Source organism: Carcharodon carcharias, chromosome 4 (genome assembly GCF_017639515.1).
Source record: "Carcharodon carcharias isolate sCarCar2 chromosome 4, sCarCar2.pri, whole genome shotgun sequence".
In the NCBI taxonomy this organism is placed as follows: Eukaryota; Metazoa; Chordata; class Chondrichthyes; order Lamniformes; family Lamnidae; genus Carcharodon; species Carcharodon carcharias.
In genome coordinates, this window is record NC_054470.1 from 45466851 (window position 1) to 45482975 (window position 16125).

Consider the following 16125-nt stretch of genomic DNA (forward strand, 5'->3'; position numbering starts at 1 on the left):
CCCCTTCTTAATTATGCACAAAATGGATCCAAAAACAGGTTTGTAAACACATATTTTAGAAGTACCTGATGCTGATAAAAATGCTATCGTTTATTTATAGGGCTGTCAAACAATTAAGTAAGTGTGCTGTTTCTAACTTTGTATCTTTTTATTTCCAGATTTTACCAATATCAGTAGGAAGATAAAAGTATTGCTCAAATTGGACTAAATACAGATGGATAATGATCACATGACCAGTGCTGTGGTTCACCTTTATTTTATTGAATAGTTTACATTTGCATGTCTTAAATTTACATCATGTAGATCTACTAAAGAAAATCACCTTTCAAAAGCAGAGATTGAACATTTAAAATTAATTCAGCTCTAAAATTAACTCTAAAATCAATCTCTGAAGGTCTATTAAATAATGTAATCTCAGTCAGTTTAAGATTAGACAAGAATAACAAGAACATTTAAAAACTAAGAAGAACTTTGATGGAGTGAATATGAAGGAAATGTTTCCAATAGCAGAAGATTCAGTAACCAGAGGTCACAGACCTAAGGTGATTGGCAAAAGAACGAAAGGGGAGATTCGGATAAATCCTTTTACACTGCGAGTTATCGTGATCTGGAATGCATTACATGAAACACTGGTGGAAGCAGGTTCAATAGTAACTTTCAAGAGGGATTTGGATATATACTTGAAGAAACAAAAAATGTTTGCAGGGTTATGAGAAAGGAGCAGGGAAATAGGCTTCATTGGATAGTTTATTCAAAGAGCTGGCACAGGTTAAATGGGCTGAACAGCCTTTTGCTGTATCAAATAACATGAACATGACTATTAAAGTTCTTTATTAAGCTAACAAATATTTATATAATTTAGTATCCAACAACAACTATTAATATAGTAATTACAGTAATTAAAGTGCAGGCTACTAATACTAGCAGCGTTACTATTTTACAGCATTTCGCTCTTTTCAGTTCAGACTCTTTCTTCCTCAGTAAAGAATCATATCCTGGTGTATAAATGTCGTCCAACCAAAATTTCAGGTCGTTTGGATCCTCCTAAATGAATATAAATGAAATTTGAATATCGCTGAAAAGAGGGACATGTTGCTGAAGTTTCTTGTCGTGCACATCAGGACAAATGCAAGAATGCAAATTTCAAATGGTCACAACAATTTCTACTACATGAGAAAAAGGTGCTGATTGGTTGGCTAGTCAACTAGTACCAAGTCCTGTCCACTAATCACCTCTGTGCTTGTGCATTCTGGCACAAAGAATGGAGAGCACAGGATGAATAGTGAAGGGTGAACCCAGAGACATTTAATGACTTGAAGGTCCATTTTATCTGTCTTATATGATTTAACCTCCACTTTTTTAGCACTACCCAATGGCTGCATTCTTGCTTTTGAGTAGAAGGTTGTGTATTTTCTTCTCTGCCAATGCTGCCAGACCTGCTGATTTTTTTCCAGGTAATTCTGTTTTTGTTTTGGATTTCCAGCATCCGCAGGTTTTTTTATATCTCTGTGTATTTAAGTCCCATTCCTAGGCCATAAGAACATGTTTGATAGTTCAGTGCAGTACCAAAGGAGTCAGAGGTTCTGTCTGGTGGATGAGAAATAAACTGAGGCCTATTTTCAGGAGGTCATAAAATATCCATGGTGTTCTTCAAGAAAAAGCCAGAATTTAACTTAGCCTACATCTCTCCTTCAATTAACATCACTGAAGCATACATCAACTGATCGTTCATTTTACTTGCACTTTGTGGGATTTTCCTCTGGACTTATCAGCTAATGCCTATTTTTAGATAATAACAATGATTGAATTCATTGAATTAAAGTGCTTTAGGATATTCTGAGGTCATGATAATGTATGAATGCTAATGTTTCCATTCATTCACAAATTCACTCCCTCATTTATCGAGGCATGCATTCAAACATAACATCATGTCATAAAGTATGTAAGTAGCATTTGAAGGGTTCTTTTGCAGACAGCATTGTGATGTACTTTCTTCTTGGAGTGCCACAAGAACCTGACAGAGCTTCCAGTGGCATTGAAGAAAGCAACAATATGTTAGGCCACAACTAATCCAGTGGATTTAGGGTACACTGGGTGAATCACACAGCATGAGTGAGCAACAGATGAGATTGTGAAGGAGGAGGAACCTGCTGCTTTGATGGCCAGTTTGTGTCTGTTTAGGTTTGAAATGCAATCAGTTCTACATGTCTCATCTAGTCAGGTGACTTCTGCCATGACATAGCTCTCTGGAAGCTGCCATCTTGAGATCAGTTCAATAAAGACTACAATTAGAAGGCACTGATAAGCACCTTAAACTCAAAAAATGGTGTCAGGAAGTGGAGGTAAACAGTTTTAGAATACTGGAAAAACTGCAGAGAAGACATGGCTCTGAAAGGTACACAGAAAGGCTAAACTTTGCTAAAAGCTGCTGAAAATGATAATAAAAGCAAACAAATCGAAAGTCAAAAGTAAAATACTGGCTGCAGAGAAGACTTAGCTCAGAAAGGCACACAGAAATGTTAAAATGTGCTAAAAACTGCTGAAAAAGGACAAGGAAAAGCAAACACATACTGAAGGCTGCAAGCAAGATACTGGGTTTGTGAATATGACACTAAACTGTGAAATCTCAGCTCCTGTTGAACTGAAAGGCGATACATGAAAGAACTGGCAGTTTTCCCACTTGTAATGGTAAAACTACGAGCTTACAACAGAAATAATTAACAAGCCAGAACTGATAAGGATGGCCAATTTCTAACACTGCTGGGGAGGGACTGCTACAAATTGTATACCACCCTGAATCTAACTGATGAACAAAGAAAACAGATGGCAGAGATTTTGAAAGTCTTGAACAAATGCTTTGAACCCCAATTGAATGTTAGTAATGAATGCTATGTATTCAACTCTAGAGCTCAAGATGAAACGAGATCATTGAACAGTATGTGACTGCAGTAACACAGCTTGCAGAATCAGGCAAACTCAGCCAGCTAAATATGACCTGATTAAAGATAGGTTAGGCTTAGGCATTTGAGACCCCTCACTGAGAGAAAGTCTATTGTAGGAAGAGAAACTGATGCTCAAAAAAGCAATAGACATGTGTAGAAATATGGAAGTTGTGAAATGTCACCTAAAGCACTTGTATGGCAGAGCAGACCAGGAGATAAATTATGCTGAGAGACATTCCAGGCCGAAAGAGCAGAGTCATTGCAGACATAAGGCAGGATGCAAATACTTCAGAGGACATCATACAGAGGAAAATAAGAATTGCCCAGTGTGGGGAAAGCAGTATTTTGACTGCAAGAAGCAGAATCATTTTGCAAACAAGGGTTGGGCTAGGAAGAAGCAAAACAAGTCTATACATTAGCCACTGGAGAAATATCAGCAGAAGAGTCTGATGAAGAACTATAAACAATACAACAGATTGGCTCCATCAGGTCTATAGGTGATAAATGGCTTGTGACTGTTAGAATGCTGATCGCAGAAGGACAGCAGCAAGTGAACATGAAGTGTCAGATTGACACTGGTGCATCATGCAACATCATGCCCTTCACAGGCCTCTACGAAGTAGCTCAACTTGGCGATCCAAAAATGAAGCCCTCAAAAGTAAAGTTGAGGCTATATGATGGCAGGATACTCATACCAAGAAGACAAATTAGTCTGAGAACCCAAAGGAATGGCAAGAAGGATGAGCTATAGTTCTAGATCATAGATGGGATGCAGTCTGTGGATTCTAAGTGCCAGCGATTCTGCTCTCTGGTTTCAACATGCTGAGGAATTGGATGGATGGAGCCATCAGGAAGCTTTTTGCTGCCATCATTGCTACCCAGAAAAAGCTGAAGAAATGCCCATTGGAGAGACATTGCATGGGGGAGGAGGTGGAGCCAGGGGAACTGGGATGACAGGACAGGTGGGGGGAGCCGGGGGAACCAAGCTGGAGGAAGTAGCCTGGGACCTGGGGGTGAGGGGGAGGAAACAGAGTCGGGGAGCTGAGGGGAAATGGAGAAAGGAGAGCCGGGAGAGGCCAGGAAACAGGGATGGAGGGAGTCGCTGGTTCTGGTAGAGTCAGGGTTACCGGGGGTGCCAGTGAAAGGGAGCCAGGGGGAAGTGGAGCCGGGGGTTCTGGTGATGTTAATTAAGGGAGTAATGTTGGCTGAATTAACTCCTTCATTTCCTTTGAACAATACCAAGGGATATTTTACAACCTCCTCAATAGATAGGCCTCAGTTTAGCTTTCATCCAAAAGAAAGGACGTCTGCCTCCTTTGGTACTGCACTGGGTGTAGGTTGATATTTTTGCTGATTTCAGTGGCTGTGGTCCTGAGCATGTTCTAAGCCCACTAGGACCAGCCCTAAATAAATCATTGTAAATACAGGGTAAGTACAGGGCAATCAGCCCAAGTTTACACACTGAGAGGCCCTGATAGGGCCATCACCATGGGCTCCCCCCACCCTCCAGAGCTTTTTCAGACACCCCGGAACTTCCAGATTCAAGTTTAAGTGAACACGCTAGAAATTTTGGTGCCAGTGTGGCCTGCAATAGCAGCGACCCTCTCAGCATTCACTGCTATTATGACTGCAAGATTCAGGCCAATTACCCTGGTAGATGCATGAGTTTTATTATACGTGCATTCTGGCCTCACAAGGCTGCTTTGAGTCTCCTCTGCCCCAGGTTCCCACTATTGCACTCCATTATCCCCAAACATGGACTTTCCAACCTCCTACATACCCAGCTATGGAATGTTCCCATAGATCCCTGGTGGAGGCATAACTATGCCCCCAATACATTTTGATCTCTGATGACATTCATTCTCACTTCGGGTGGACGTCAGTGTTGGGCATCTAAACAAGTCCTAGGTGTTAAAATTTCCCAGCCATTGCACTCCAGGACAGGATTATTCAAATCAGGGCTAATGAACTGACAGTCATAATGTAGATAATAGCTGCTTACAGACCACAAATACAAGAAATGTTATTATAAAAATAAGTTTAAAACTGTGTCACAGACAAAACCTATGTGTTCCTTTTTACTGCCCATGATCAATGTGTTTGTGTGTAAGGGGTGTGTGCTTTCTTACCCATAGAGTAAGTGGTCCAATTAAATAATTTCCAGCAGCAAGCTTTCTGTGAGTTTTAAAGTAAAGCAGGTTATTTATTATCACACGCTTACTCTGGATGTTTAAAACGTGACATCGCACTCACTCATCTCACACACCATTTCACAGACACAGAGATTAGATACAAATGAATGTAAAACAATACAATTACAACTTATGATTATCTCAGTCTCTAGCATGACAGGGCTATAGTTTCTTAGTTGAATTGATGCTTTAGTTGAAGTGAAGCTCTTATAAAGCAAAGGATTCTCATAAGCTGTAAGGCTTCTTATAGTCAAACTTCAAGGAGGCTGGTTTTCAGGTGAACCTGAAGTTGGAACAAGCTAGGGGAGTTCATCTCCCATTTTTAGAGTATTTCTGTTTTTTACCCTGGCTGCTTGGATGACTTGCAGCTGGTTCAATGGCGTTTTGATTGAACTCTGTCGAACAGCTTTTTGCTATTATTTTAAAGGCAGACAACAAAATTGCTTCCTCACCATGTGACTTGCACAAGTTCAAAGTCATTTTTTCTAAAAATGAGTGGTATGTTGATTATACATCCCATGTTGTTGATTGACAATTTGAAATTCACCCAGTCTAGCTTGGATGAAGCACCAATGTAATACTATGGAAGGTCGATGGGATCTATTCACATTCATTGAACATACATGAGTTCTATGTTTCTTTTGTCCATGGTAAAACGCAAAGATGGGCCTGAATAAATGCTATAGTTCTTTTGTTTGTGGTCTGTCCTTAAACAAAAGGATGTGTGGATTCTCCAGATGGCTGTGAATGTCCATATTTAATTAGGTATTTGCTTGAGATTTAGGATTGTCAAGAGCTCAAAATGCCAAAAGGTCACATGATTTACTGGAACATGACAACTGAATAAGATTGGGTGATATCTTGGAGATTGACGAAAAAATATAAACCACAATAAAATTAAACTGGCTGAATCATAAGGATGAGGAAACTCTTAAGTCCAAACTTAAATCTTTTACCATTGATAAAAAATTGGAACTTTTGCTCCATAGGAATGAATTGTAATTAACAAATGCTTTGTAATTAAGGATGATGATGCAAATTTATATGTAATTTTAAACATGCTTTCATTTAAAGAAGTGGTGACAGACCAGCTGGGATCTTGAGAATGAGTGAGTGTTGGGGGAAAAAGCAGGCTACAAGCTAGAGAGACAATCATAGTAGCATTCAAAACTGTTAAGAATGTAAGAAACTTTGGATCACAAAATGGTCACTTGCCCCACTGATAGACAATTTTCTATGACTCCATAAAATGTTATTATAAAATTGATCAATCCTTTGAAAATTTAGTAATTGCTGAAGTTTGAAGGTAAGACCAAGAGAGGTGGGTTTACAGCTATGTCGTACACTTGTCTTACAAATAGATATACTTTTTGTCTCTGCTAGAAAGTAAGGTGTAATTTATATGCCTTTGTTGCTTAATATGGGGAAAAATGTTTAAGTCGGCATGTGGGTGCATGCCTGACCCAATCAGACGCAAAATTGTGCGGGATGACATCGGGTGAGAGTCCCAACATCATCCCGCACTCGCGCGATATTTCGGTTGGTGGGCACAAGCAAAAGTCGGAAGCACACCCACTGACAGTTAAGAGTCCAATTAGTGCAATTAAAGTTGTAATTGTCTCTGATTTTTCATGGTCCATCCAATCTTATGGTTGGCAGATGGGCGAATCAGCCAGGCAGACTTTGCATTTTTCATGGAACCTCATCCAAGGGCGGTTATTAAATTAAAAAAAATAAAGATGTATGGACAGAATTTTCATCATGTATATGTTGTGACTCATGGACTTTTTTTTCCAGATTTTAAAAGCTTTATTTATTGCTTTTAAAATCTTCAGCTCCCTGAGGCAGCTCTCTGCTTTCAGGGAGCTCTCATTCGGCCCCGGCCCATGCCCCCACTTATGTCAGCATCTGCTCTCCTCCCACCCCCACATCAGCAGTGCTGAGCATTTCAACATTTCATTTAATTGGCCAGCCAGTGTGAAATTACAGTCGGGAGCCAACCATGGGCGGTAGTCCGTTCCCTAGCCACTCCCAGGCCCGCTAATCGCACCCGCACAGCTACCTAAAAATCCTGCCCATGGAAGCATATTTAGCACTCCTTGACCTATGTAAATATTAGTCAAAGTTTGCAAATGCCTGATCAGGAAAGAAAGAAGGGATACAGCTATGGCAGAAAATGTAATGTTCAATGCATGGTATATATTTTTTAAAATTAACTAACAAGGGAAAGATTATGAGTTAACATGGAAGAAAGCTAAATTGTGCTGTTAAAATCATGCATGTAATATTATTAACACATATTAATTTTAATTGAGTAAACACGTGATAAAATAACAAATCAAGGAGGTTCATGTGAATGTAATGAAATATTTGTTAAAAAATATTGCCCAGACAGAATTAAGCTCCATCTTGTCATAAATGGCTAGAGATAGAGTCACCTCTTTACTATCACATTTAGCTTCTTGTTTGCACGCTGAATGGAAAATTCCAGCTTGCAAGTGGTAACCGTCACTGACCGCTCCCCCTTAACGATCCCCGCGGAGCCTGGCGGTAGGACCATGGCAGGAGACCAGCATGCTGGCTTGTTGTGGGAAATTGGGAGCCTGTCTGCCTGCGCAACTGTTTGAAAATTTGGCCCATAGAGTCATTATGGCAAGGAGGCCATTTGTCCTTTCAGAGGCTTCGTTTACACCAGTTGCTCAACTTCAAAACTCATGTCCTCATGTACAAGTCCATCCATGACCCTTCCTTCATGACCTCATCATGTTTGTTCAGTGCTGTGTTCCTCCATGCATACTCCATTCCTCTGTCTCTGGCCTTTGCACTCTGCTTCTATTGCACTGCCATTGACCACAGAGGCTTCAGACAGTTTGGTTCTACACTCTGAAATATCCTCCCTAAAACTCTTTGCTATATTACCAGCCCTCTCCATTCATTCAGATGGTTTATCTTTGATTGTGCCTTTACTAAATACCTCCAATGCTCTACTATTGCCCAATGTTGTTCTTTTGCCTCCGTGAACTACATTATGACATTTGGCAAGCTGTTAATTGCAAATTACGGTATATAAATTGAAGTTAAAACATGGATGTCTATTAACAACAATACTTTTTGCAACACATCACCTTGCTTAAATGATCAGCTAGATTTGTTTGTACTGACTGTCTGTCATAATCCTGAATCGTCCAGGATGGATGAGCTTTGTTCTGTTGCCAGCTGTTGTCTGTCCTTATATCTGCATACAAGGGATTTGTCTTGATGGTGGACTTCAAGGTTAGAGGAGTGATATGTTTGCTGAGGACTTTATCGATGAGAACAGGGCCATCACCATACAATTGCAAGTTGAACGTCTCTGATAATTCTTGGTCCTTAGTCTAGAAGACATTTAATACACAACAGTGCCATAACAGTGATGTAATTCACAGCACTATCATTGGAATTAATTAGTAATTATATTATAGCTGTTGACTCTACCATCAGTCTGATTGAATGAATGTTTTTTTTTATTTTAGCAGTAGCTGCAAACGCCCATTTCATTTTGCAAAAATAGTGATTTAACACAAGCTACATCCTAATAGATGCAAGGAACAATTACAAAAGTGCACTCAACTAATTAAAATCCAAACTTATTATGGTTACATTTACAGAGGCATTTATATGAATGCTTCATATCTTTTTATCTAGGTCAGTGATTTTAAGATATTTCTTTAAAAATATAAAAGCCTTTTTCTACAAGGATGTATTTTCAATTCTCAGGTCAAAAGCACACCTGTTTGACCCACTTACCTGTGAATAGACTTGGTTGTGCCACTGTTGACCACTCAGAGCTGCCCCATAGAGACCTGTAAAACCAATTTGGCTCAAACCAGGACTTGTAGCTAATGTTTTTACATCTAACTGCAGAAATTTGTCAGGATGGTTGTTATTTGGCAAGACAGATAGATCCATGTTTCACTGTTCTGTCCAACTCCAGTCTCACATTGGGACTGACAAGCAATATACTTTCTTCTCAATTATTAATAACTTGCTGAATATTTAGGTAGATAGCTGAAACATTACCTGTCTGCAGAGCCCTTTTTCGATAGTAAACAAACTAATCTTGGACTGCAGTCACTTATGAATAATGCATACCTTTGTTGTTGGGGCTTTTTCATTAGCACATTGCAGATTATGAGGTAATGTGGAAGATATGTTTAAAATTATGAAAGGATGGGACAGGCTGGATAAAAGCAGACTGTTCCCAGTAGTTGAGAAGTCCAGAATGAGGAAGCCTAGCTACAAGATTAAATGTTATCAGTTTTCACGGAATGTGCAACGCGGTGTCCCTCGGGGAACTACGTTGGAGCAGAGTAGAGGCGGCGGAAGAGAGGCCATGCCCCGTTTTTATGGCACTAGCTGCCTTATGTTAACCATGTGGTTAGTGAATGGGTAAGTCATTGAGCGATTGGGTAGGTGGGTGAGTGGCCAGGTGCGTCAGTAAGTAGGATAGGTAGGTAAGTGAGTGGTTAGGGAGGGTAAGTGAGTGGGGTGGGTAGGTGGGTAAGTGAGTAAGTAGGGTGGGTAGGTGTGTGAGGCGTGTGGAGTGGATAGGGTGGGTAGGTAGTTGAGATGGTAAGTGGATGAGGTGAGCATGTGGGTAAATGGGTAATCAGGTCACAGGGTTGTTGGTTCGGGAGAGATAGCTAGGTCTGATCAGGGGTTAGTCGAGTGGTTGGGGTCAGTCGTGTCGGGGTGGTTGGGGGGGGGAGGGGGGTGGGTAGTCGGTTTGGGTCAGGAGGGTAGTCCGGTTGGCAAGATCAGGAGGAAGTCGGATGGTCAGAGGGCTATTTGGGTGAACATGGGGGTAGTCGGGGGGTATGATTGGGGAGTTGGTTGTGTGGTTATTCAGGTGTTAGACTAAATTTCAATCTATCTAACATTTCCTGGGTAGCTATTCAGGTAAGGCCCACAGAACTGTCTGAAGTCTCTGACTGTACCTCACATTCAGTGACATCTGCAGAGGGTCTTGTGGAGCAGAGCAATTCCCATGTGGGTCCATGTGTCTGGATTTCAATAGGTTCCCAATGCACATCTTCAGTCGTGTGTCCGGTCTCTGACAACCCAGGACTGAAAATTTGGCCCTATGTATCTATTCCCTAATACACTGAGAAGAGAAGAGATTATGACTTAGTATAAACAAGTCTTACCCAAATTACCAGCTCACTTAAACAAATATGCAATGACTGCTCCAAAAAAGGCTAAGGAAATTAGACTTATATGTTTTTAACCAATTTCATTATTAATTCTTTAAAGCAGGAACAGAAATGGGTGCCACTTTGGCTTTCATGTCAGGAGCCGGCATTCACATGATTCATATGAAAATTTAAAGGGCCAGCAGCGGCCATGTGGCGCATCCTGCCATCAGGTGACGGTCAGCAGGTCCAAGTGAGCTGTGGACAAGCAGGGAAGCTCTGCATCTAGGCCATGGGTTCCACATCCACCTACGTTCATTCTGCAGTCTGGTCAATTTGTTTTTGTGACTCTTCATAACCCTCAGCCCCCCTCAAATTTATCCCCACATCTCTTCCCTGCTCATTAAAATCTATCATCTTGTGAGCCAAACTACTTACAAATATAATTCAAAATGTCAGAGCAAAGACATAGACCATGATTCAGTGAAGCCTCCCTGTGGATTCTCCTCAAGTCCATCGGCGAACAGGAGGAGGTGCTCTTCCAAGCAATGGCAATAAGTGGCTCTCCATCTTGACCAAGGCAGCCTGGACGGAGATCTTACAGAAGGTGACCAACCATGAGGACCCACTCATGATCATAGGCACAGTGTCGGAAAGAAGTCAATAACCTCCTTGGATACACCTGGATAAGTGGTACAGTGGCATGGATTGTCTCTCATGTGGGAACCAGGTGATGTATTTGTGAGAGTGTGAAACTTGACCAGGTGGGTAAATGCATGATCAGCTTCAGGGCCGCATGTCACTTGAGGCCAAAGCGAGTGACCGTTTGTCTTGAATAAGCAATTGGATACAACCTAACACATTGATGGGCCAGTATGTGTGATGGAGATATGTACAGACAAGGGGGTCAGTTGGTATTTGTCAAGTCACTAAATCTCCACTTTCTCCTGCAGGATAAGTAGACCCATAATCAAAAGGAAAGGGCAAAGATAGGCAGAAGGGTGTCTGATCTCAAGTTCCTGTTGAGGAAGACGCCTTCCAGACTGCAGGAGAACAGGGGCAGCCAATCCGTTGCTGATGGCAAGGCTGGATTGGCAAGGCAGCAGAATGGCAATGCATCGAACTGCTGCCACCATAATAGGTGCTCAGGACCACATGAAGAATAGATAGACACTGTGGGACCTTAACATGTTTCTTGTTGTTCTCCTTTTGAAGAGGAAAAATGTGCAAGATTATTGGGAGAAGGTGGGAGAATGGCACTAAGTGAATTGCTCATTCAAAGAGCCAGTGCAGACACAATGGGATGAATGGCCTCCTTCTGTGCTGTAACAATTCTGTGATTCTGTAATCCTTTACAGATGCCTGCAGTCTAGACACCAGGCCTCAGCCACTCCAGGAAACTGAGGACTCCATCTCTTGGCACGATGACACCAGTAATCCAGAGGATGCACTGTCAGCTGCCTCTTCAGCACACTCCACCAGCTCAGCTGCACCCACCTGGGTATGAAGGGGTCGAATTTAGGTTTGCACAGCATGGACATGTACAAGATGCTGAGGGGGGGCTGTGACTGCCGAGGTCCCAGACACTCAGAGGACTGTTGAGGATCAGGCCCCCGATGAACCCCATGCTAATGACAGGCATCTGGTCATAGCCACAAGAAATCTGCTGAAAACGCAGTGAGGGTAGGGGACCATATGGCCGAGATGTCAGGGGTTATGTGCATATTTGCGCAAAGTACGGAGGAATCCATTTATGTCATGAGTTCTAGTATGTCTCAGGCTTGTCTCAAACCAGTTGAACATTTATAGAGTGGGATCACTTGCCAATGGCTGTTTCCAGGGAACTCTATGGCAACATGAGTGCAGTCAATTGCCTCTTGCACTCTAGGAAAAAGAACGATGGTTGTGAAGCCTATTTCCCTGACTGCCTGGCTGCCATGATCTGTGGTGAACCTGATGAACACATTGGCATGATGGACGAGGGCGTTGGTCAGCTCTTTGTTGTACCTGTGTGTGGCAGCCTCTGAAATGCCACAACTGTCACCCATGGATCCTTCAAAGCAGCTGGTGGTGAGAAAGTTGAGTGCTGCAATCACTTTGAGGAACACAGGCATGTCGTTGTTGCCAAATCCATTTGGTGGCGGGTCTTGCTGCAGGATCTGACAGATTTTGGTGGCTGCTTCCCACAACATCTTCAGGCATCTCTGGCATTCCCTCCCTGAGATCTGGAGGTTTGTCCATGCCCTGAAGATATGCCAGTGACTTGCTAGCCCTATAACTTCCCTGGATAGCTGCCTTCTGACCACCCTCCCCTTAGGTGCTGCCTGCTGCAGGCCTTTTGGCCTCAGTTGTTGACAAGTGAGAGACCCCCTTTGTCACATCCTCTCCTCCTGCTCCCAGGGTTGCTGGTGGACTGTGTGTATGGGACCCATAGGCAATCAACCAAGTGAACTGTGCGAAAAGGGCAAACAGTGTTATGTGGATCTGTCTGTCCAGGGGTATCAGCCATACAGCTTCTGAGCAGTTTTCCACTCCTCCCGTTGTTCACACCCAAAACTCCAACACCCACCCACACTGGCCTCCTCCCAATTGGATCTGCACTCCTGGCAGCTACAAGTAAGTTTTTGGACATGTCTTTTTTTTTATTCATTCGTGGGATGTGGGCTTCGCTGGCTGGGCCAGCATTTATTGCCCATTCCCAGTTGCCCTTCAGAAGGTGGTGTTGAATTGCCTTCTTGAACTGCTGTAGTCTATGTGGTGTAGGTACAGTCACAGTGCTGTTAGGAAGGGAGTTCCAGGATTTTGAACCAATGACAGTGAAGGAGTAGCAATATATTTCCAGGTCAGGATGGTGAGTGGCTTGGAGGGGAACTTCCAGGTGGTGGTGTTCCCATGCACGTACTGCCCTTGACTTTCTTGATGATAGTTTTCGTGGGTTTTGAAGGTGCTGACTAAGGAGCCTTGGTGAGTTTCTGCAGTGCATCTTGTAGATGGTACACACTGCTCCCACTGTGGAGAGAGTGAATGTTTGGGGATGCGGTGCCAATCAAGCAGGCTGTTTTGTCTTGGATGGTGTCAAGCTTCTTGAGTGTTGTTGGAGCTGCACTCATCCAGGCAAGTGGGGAATATTCCATCACGCTCCTGACCAGTGCCTTGTAGATGGTGGACAGGTTTTGGGGAGCAGAAGGTGAGTTACTTGCCACAGGATTTCCAGCCTCTGGTCTGCTCTTGTAGCTACAGTATTTATATAGCTAGTGCAGTTCAGCTTCTGGACAATGGTAACCCCCAGGATGTTGATAGTGGGGGATTCAGTGATGATAATGCCATTGAATGTCAAGGAGCCATTATTAGATTCTCTCTTGCTGGAGATGGTCATTGCCTGGCACTTGTGTGGCATGAATATTACTTGCTATTTGTCAGCCCAAGCCTGGATATTATCCAGGTCTTTCTGCCTTTGGACATGGACTGCTTCAGTATCTGAGGAGTCGCTAATGGTGCTGAACATTGTTCAATCATCAGCGAACATTCCCACTTCTGACTTTATGAAGGAAGGAAGGTCATTGATGAATGAAGCTGAATGAAGCTGGTTGGACCTAGGACACGAGCCTGAGGAACTCCTGCAGTGATTTCCAGGAACTGTGCAAGTGACCCTTGCTTTCCAACCCTTGACCCTTCACCCTCCCAACATCACTGTTCGCCTTCTCTTTGTGAGCTTTGAACCTCCCCCCATCACCTTGGATCCTATCATTTCTGAAATGGACATGTCATCTCTCCTCACTGAGCCTACTCCCATTCCTGTTGAGATTCCACCTCTATTCCTAGACCCTCTCCACATCATCTGTTAGATTCCGTGACCCGCCCTTTGAATACCCCTACTTCAGACTGGACCTGTCCCCCTACCAAATCTAACTCCCCCTATGACTGTTGACCAGATTTTATGAGGGGTTGGAGGGGGACGGGCATGTGTGGGCATATTGCTCACCTAACACCGGGAGAAAATTCAGTCTTGAGTCGACTGACTTAAAAAAGGCTGTCCCACATTTATAATACTTTGGGAGCAGGGTTAATGAGCTGAGAGTGGGACCACCATCCCTCAAGGATGGGAAGTCCTGCTCTTAAGAGCTACCAGCCAAACTGATTGATCTCAGTAGTGGCCACTGCTGGTGTAGTAAAGAGGGTTAACAGATGGGATATGCTAATGAATGACATAGGTGGTGATGTGCCACTGAGACTAGTCAGTCATGTGTTAGACTCTTGAGAGAGAGGTTGGAATCAAGCCTAGGTGCAATGTGCCTACTCTATAACTTGTTTACATGTAGTACCAATAAACAAGTGTTAAGCAGGTACCAGATTACGTCTACTGTCTGCCTAAGAACCAAGTTCCAGGCCTAGAGTCCAAGACAGAAGGACCCAAGCTGTCCTGAGGAGAAGGAACATGGGTGCCAGACTGAAAACCAGAGTTTTTGGTCAGGGAGTGTCCCTAGTGAGGAGGGTGAGGAGGGTGGGGATGTTGAGTTCTGGATGCTGGGAGCAGGCACAAAGGGGCTGGACCACCTTGAAGGGCGCTGCCACCAATGGACAGAAAGCACTTCGCAAAGGAGGTACACCCACTTCCTTCCCACATTTTAACTTGAAGTGGTGAAAAAACAGACTGGCCTACTTTGTTCCACCTTTCCCAGCTGCACATGTTATTGTGGTGGAGGCAGAAACAGGCCCTTAATTGGCCAGTTAAAGACCTCAATAAGCCTAAATGTGGGTGGGCTCACTGTTGCCTTACCCCACCCACTGTATTACGGGGAACAGCTTGGGGTGGGCGGGCAGGCAGTGGGTTAGTCATCCATTCTATTTCAAGCACCAACCACCCCCCTCCCCCACCAACCTGGTGAGAAGCTGTAAAATTTCCCCCGTGCACATTCTCACTGCCAGCCAGCACCCTGAGTTGACCCACAGGATCCATATGCAGATAACACTGACACTGCCCTTCAGGCCCCTCATTTTATTTATCTGCATTCTCTGCCCCCAACCCCTCACCCTCGCACCGCCCCCAAGACGTCAGGCGCTTCCACTGCACACTTTCATGCCTTGACCTCACCCTCTGCCTTCCCTTGGGAGACCTCCCATTCTCCCATGCCATCGCCTATTACCCCCTCTACCTCCTGACCCTGACTTGCCTTTGCCAGTCTCGGCCCTCCATGCAGATTCCATTCTCCTGCTCCCCACGCTCATGCCACAGAGTTCAATGATTACAACCGCTCACTGCAGACACAGCTGTACAAAGCTGACTGGTGCACACCACCTCTAAACGAATGTGAACTGGGTTCCCATGTGCCATTGACTTAATCTTGAAGGTAGCACTTAATTTCAAAAAGTTTTAATGTAATGAGTACTCATGGCATGAAAATGTATTACAAGTAGGAACCTGTCAAAGGATGGTGAGAGGCCCAACCCGCCACTGCCACACTGCCAACTTGATTTTTCGTTCTGAACCTGCCATCGTGATTTCTTTTACAAGCGCGTTTCTTAGGACTGAATTTCATGGTGAAGGGGGCATATTGCTTCCCTCACCATTGCAAAAGTTGGACACCAGGCAACTGACTTAAAGATAGCCCGCCCCACAGCGACAGTGTGCTGGAGGGGCTAAACCAGCAGAGAGTGGGATTTCCACCCCCCCATGGGGAGAAAGTCCTGCTCTCAAGTGCTGCCGGCTAATATGATTGGCCAGTAGCTCTAGCAGTCGTGGCAGCACCAGAACTGAGTAGATAATGCTGCTAGGACTGCAGGCAGGCCCCGGGATGAAGGCAGCCATGGCATCAGGACCTA

General features: G+C 43.7%; 1 protein-coding gene across 1 annotated transcript; it reads right to left on the bottom strand.

Annotated features, from left to right (window-relative positions):
- Window positions 1-858: 858 nt before the first annotated feature.
- On the bottom strand, window positions 859-9082 carry LOC121276735 (major intrinsically disordered NOTCH2-binding receptor 1-like). The gene is made up of 3 exons (XM_041185280.1): window positions 8921-9082; window positions 8260-8508; window positions 859-1041 (listed from the first exon to the last, which is right to left on the bottom strand). The coding sequence occupies exons 1-3, from the start codon at window positions 9080-9082 to the stop codon at window positions 859-861; spliced, it is 594 nt and encodes a 197-aa protein (XP_041041214.1).
- Between the last annotated feature and the right edge of the window lie 7043 nt (window positions 9083-16125).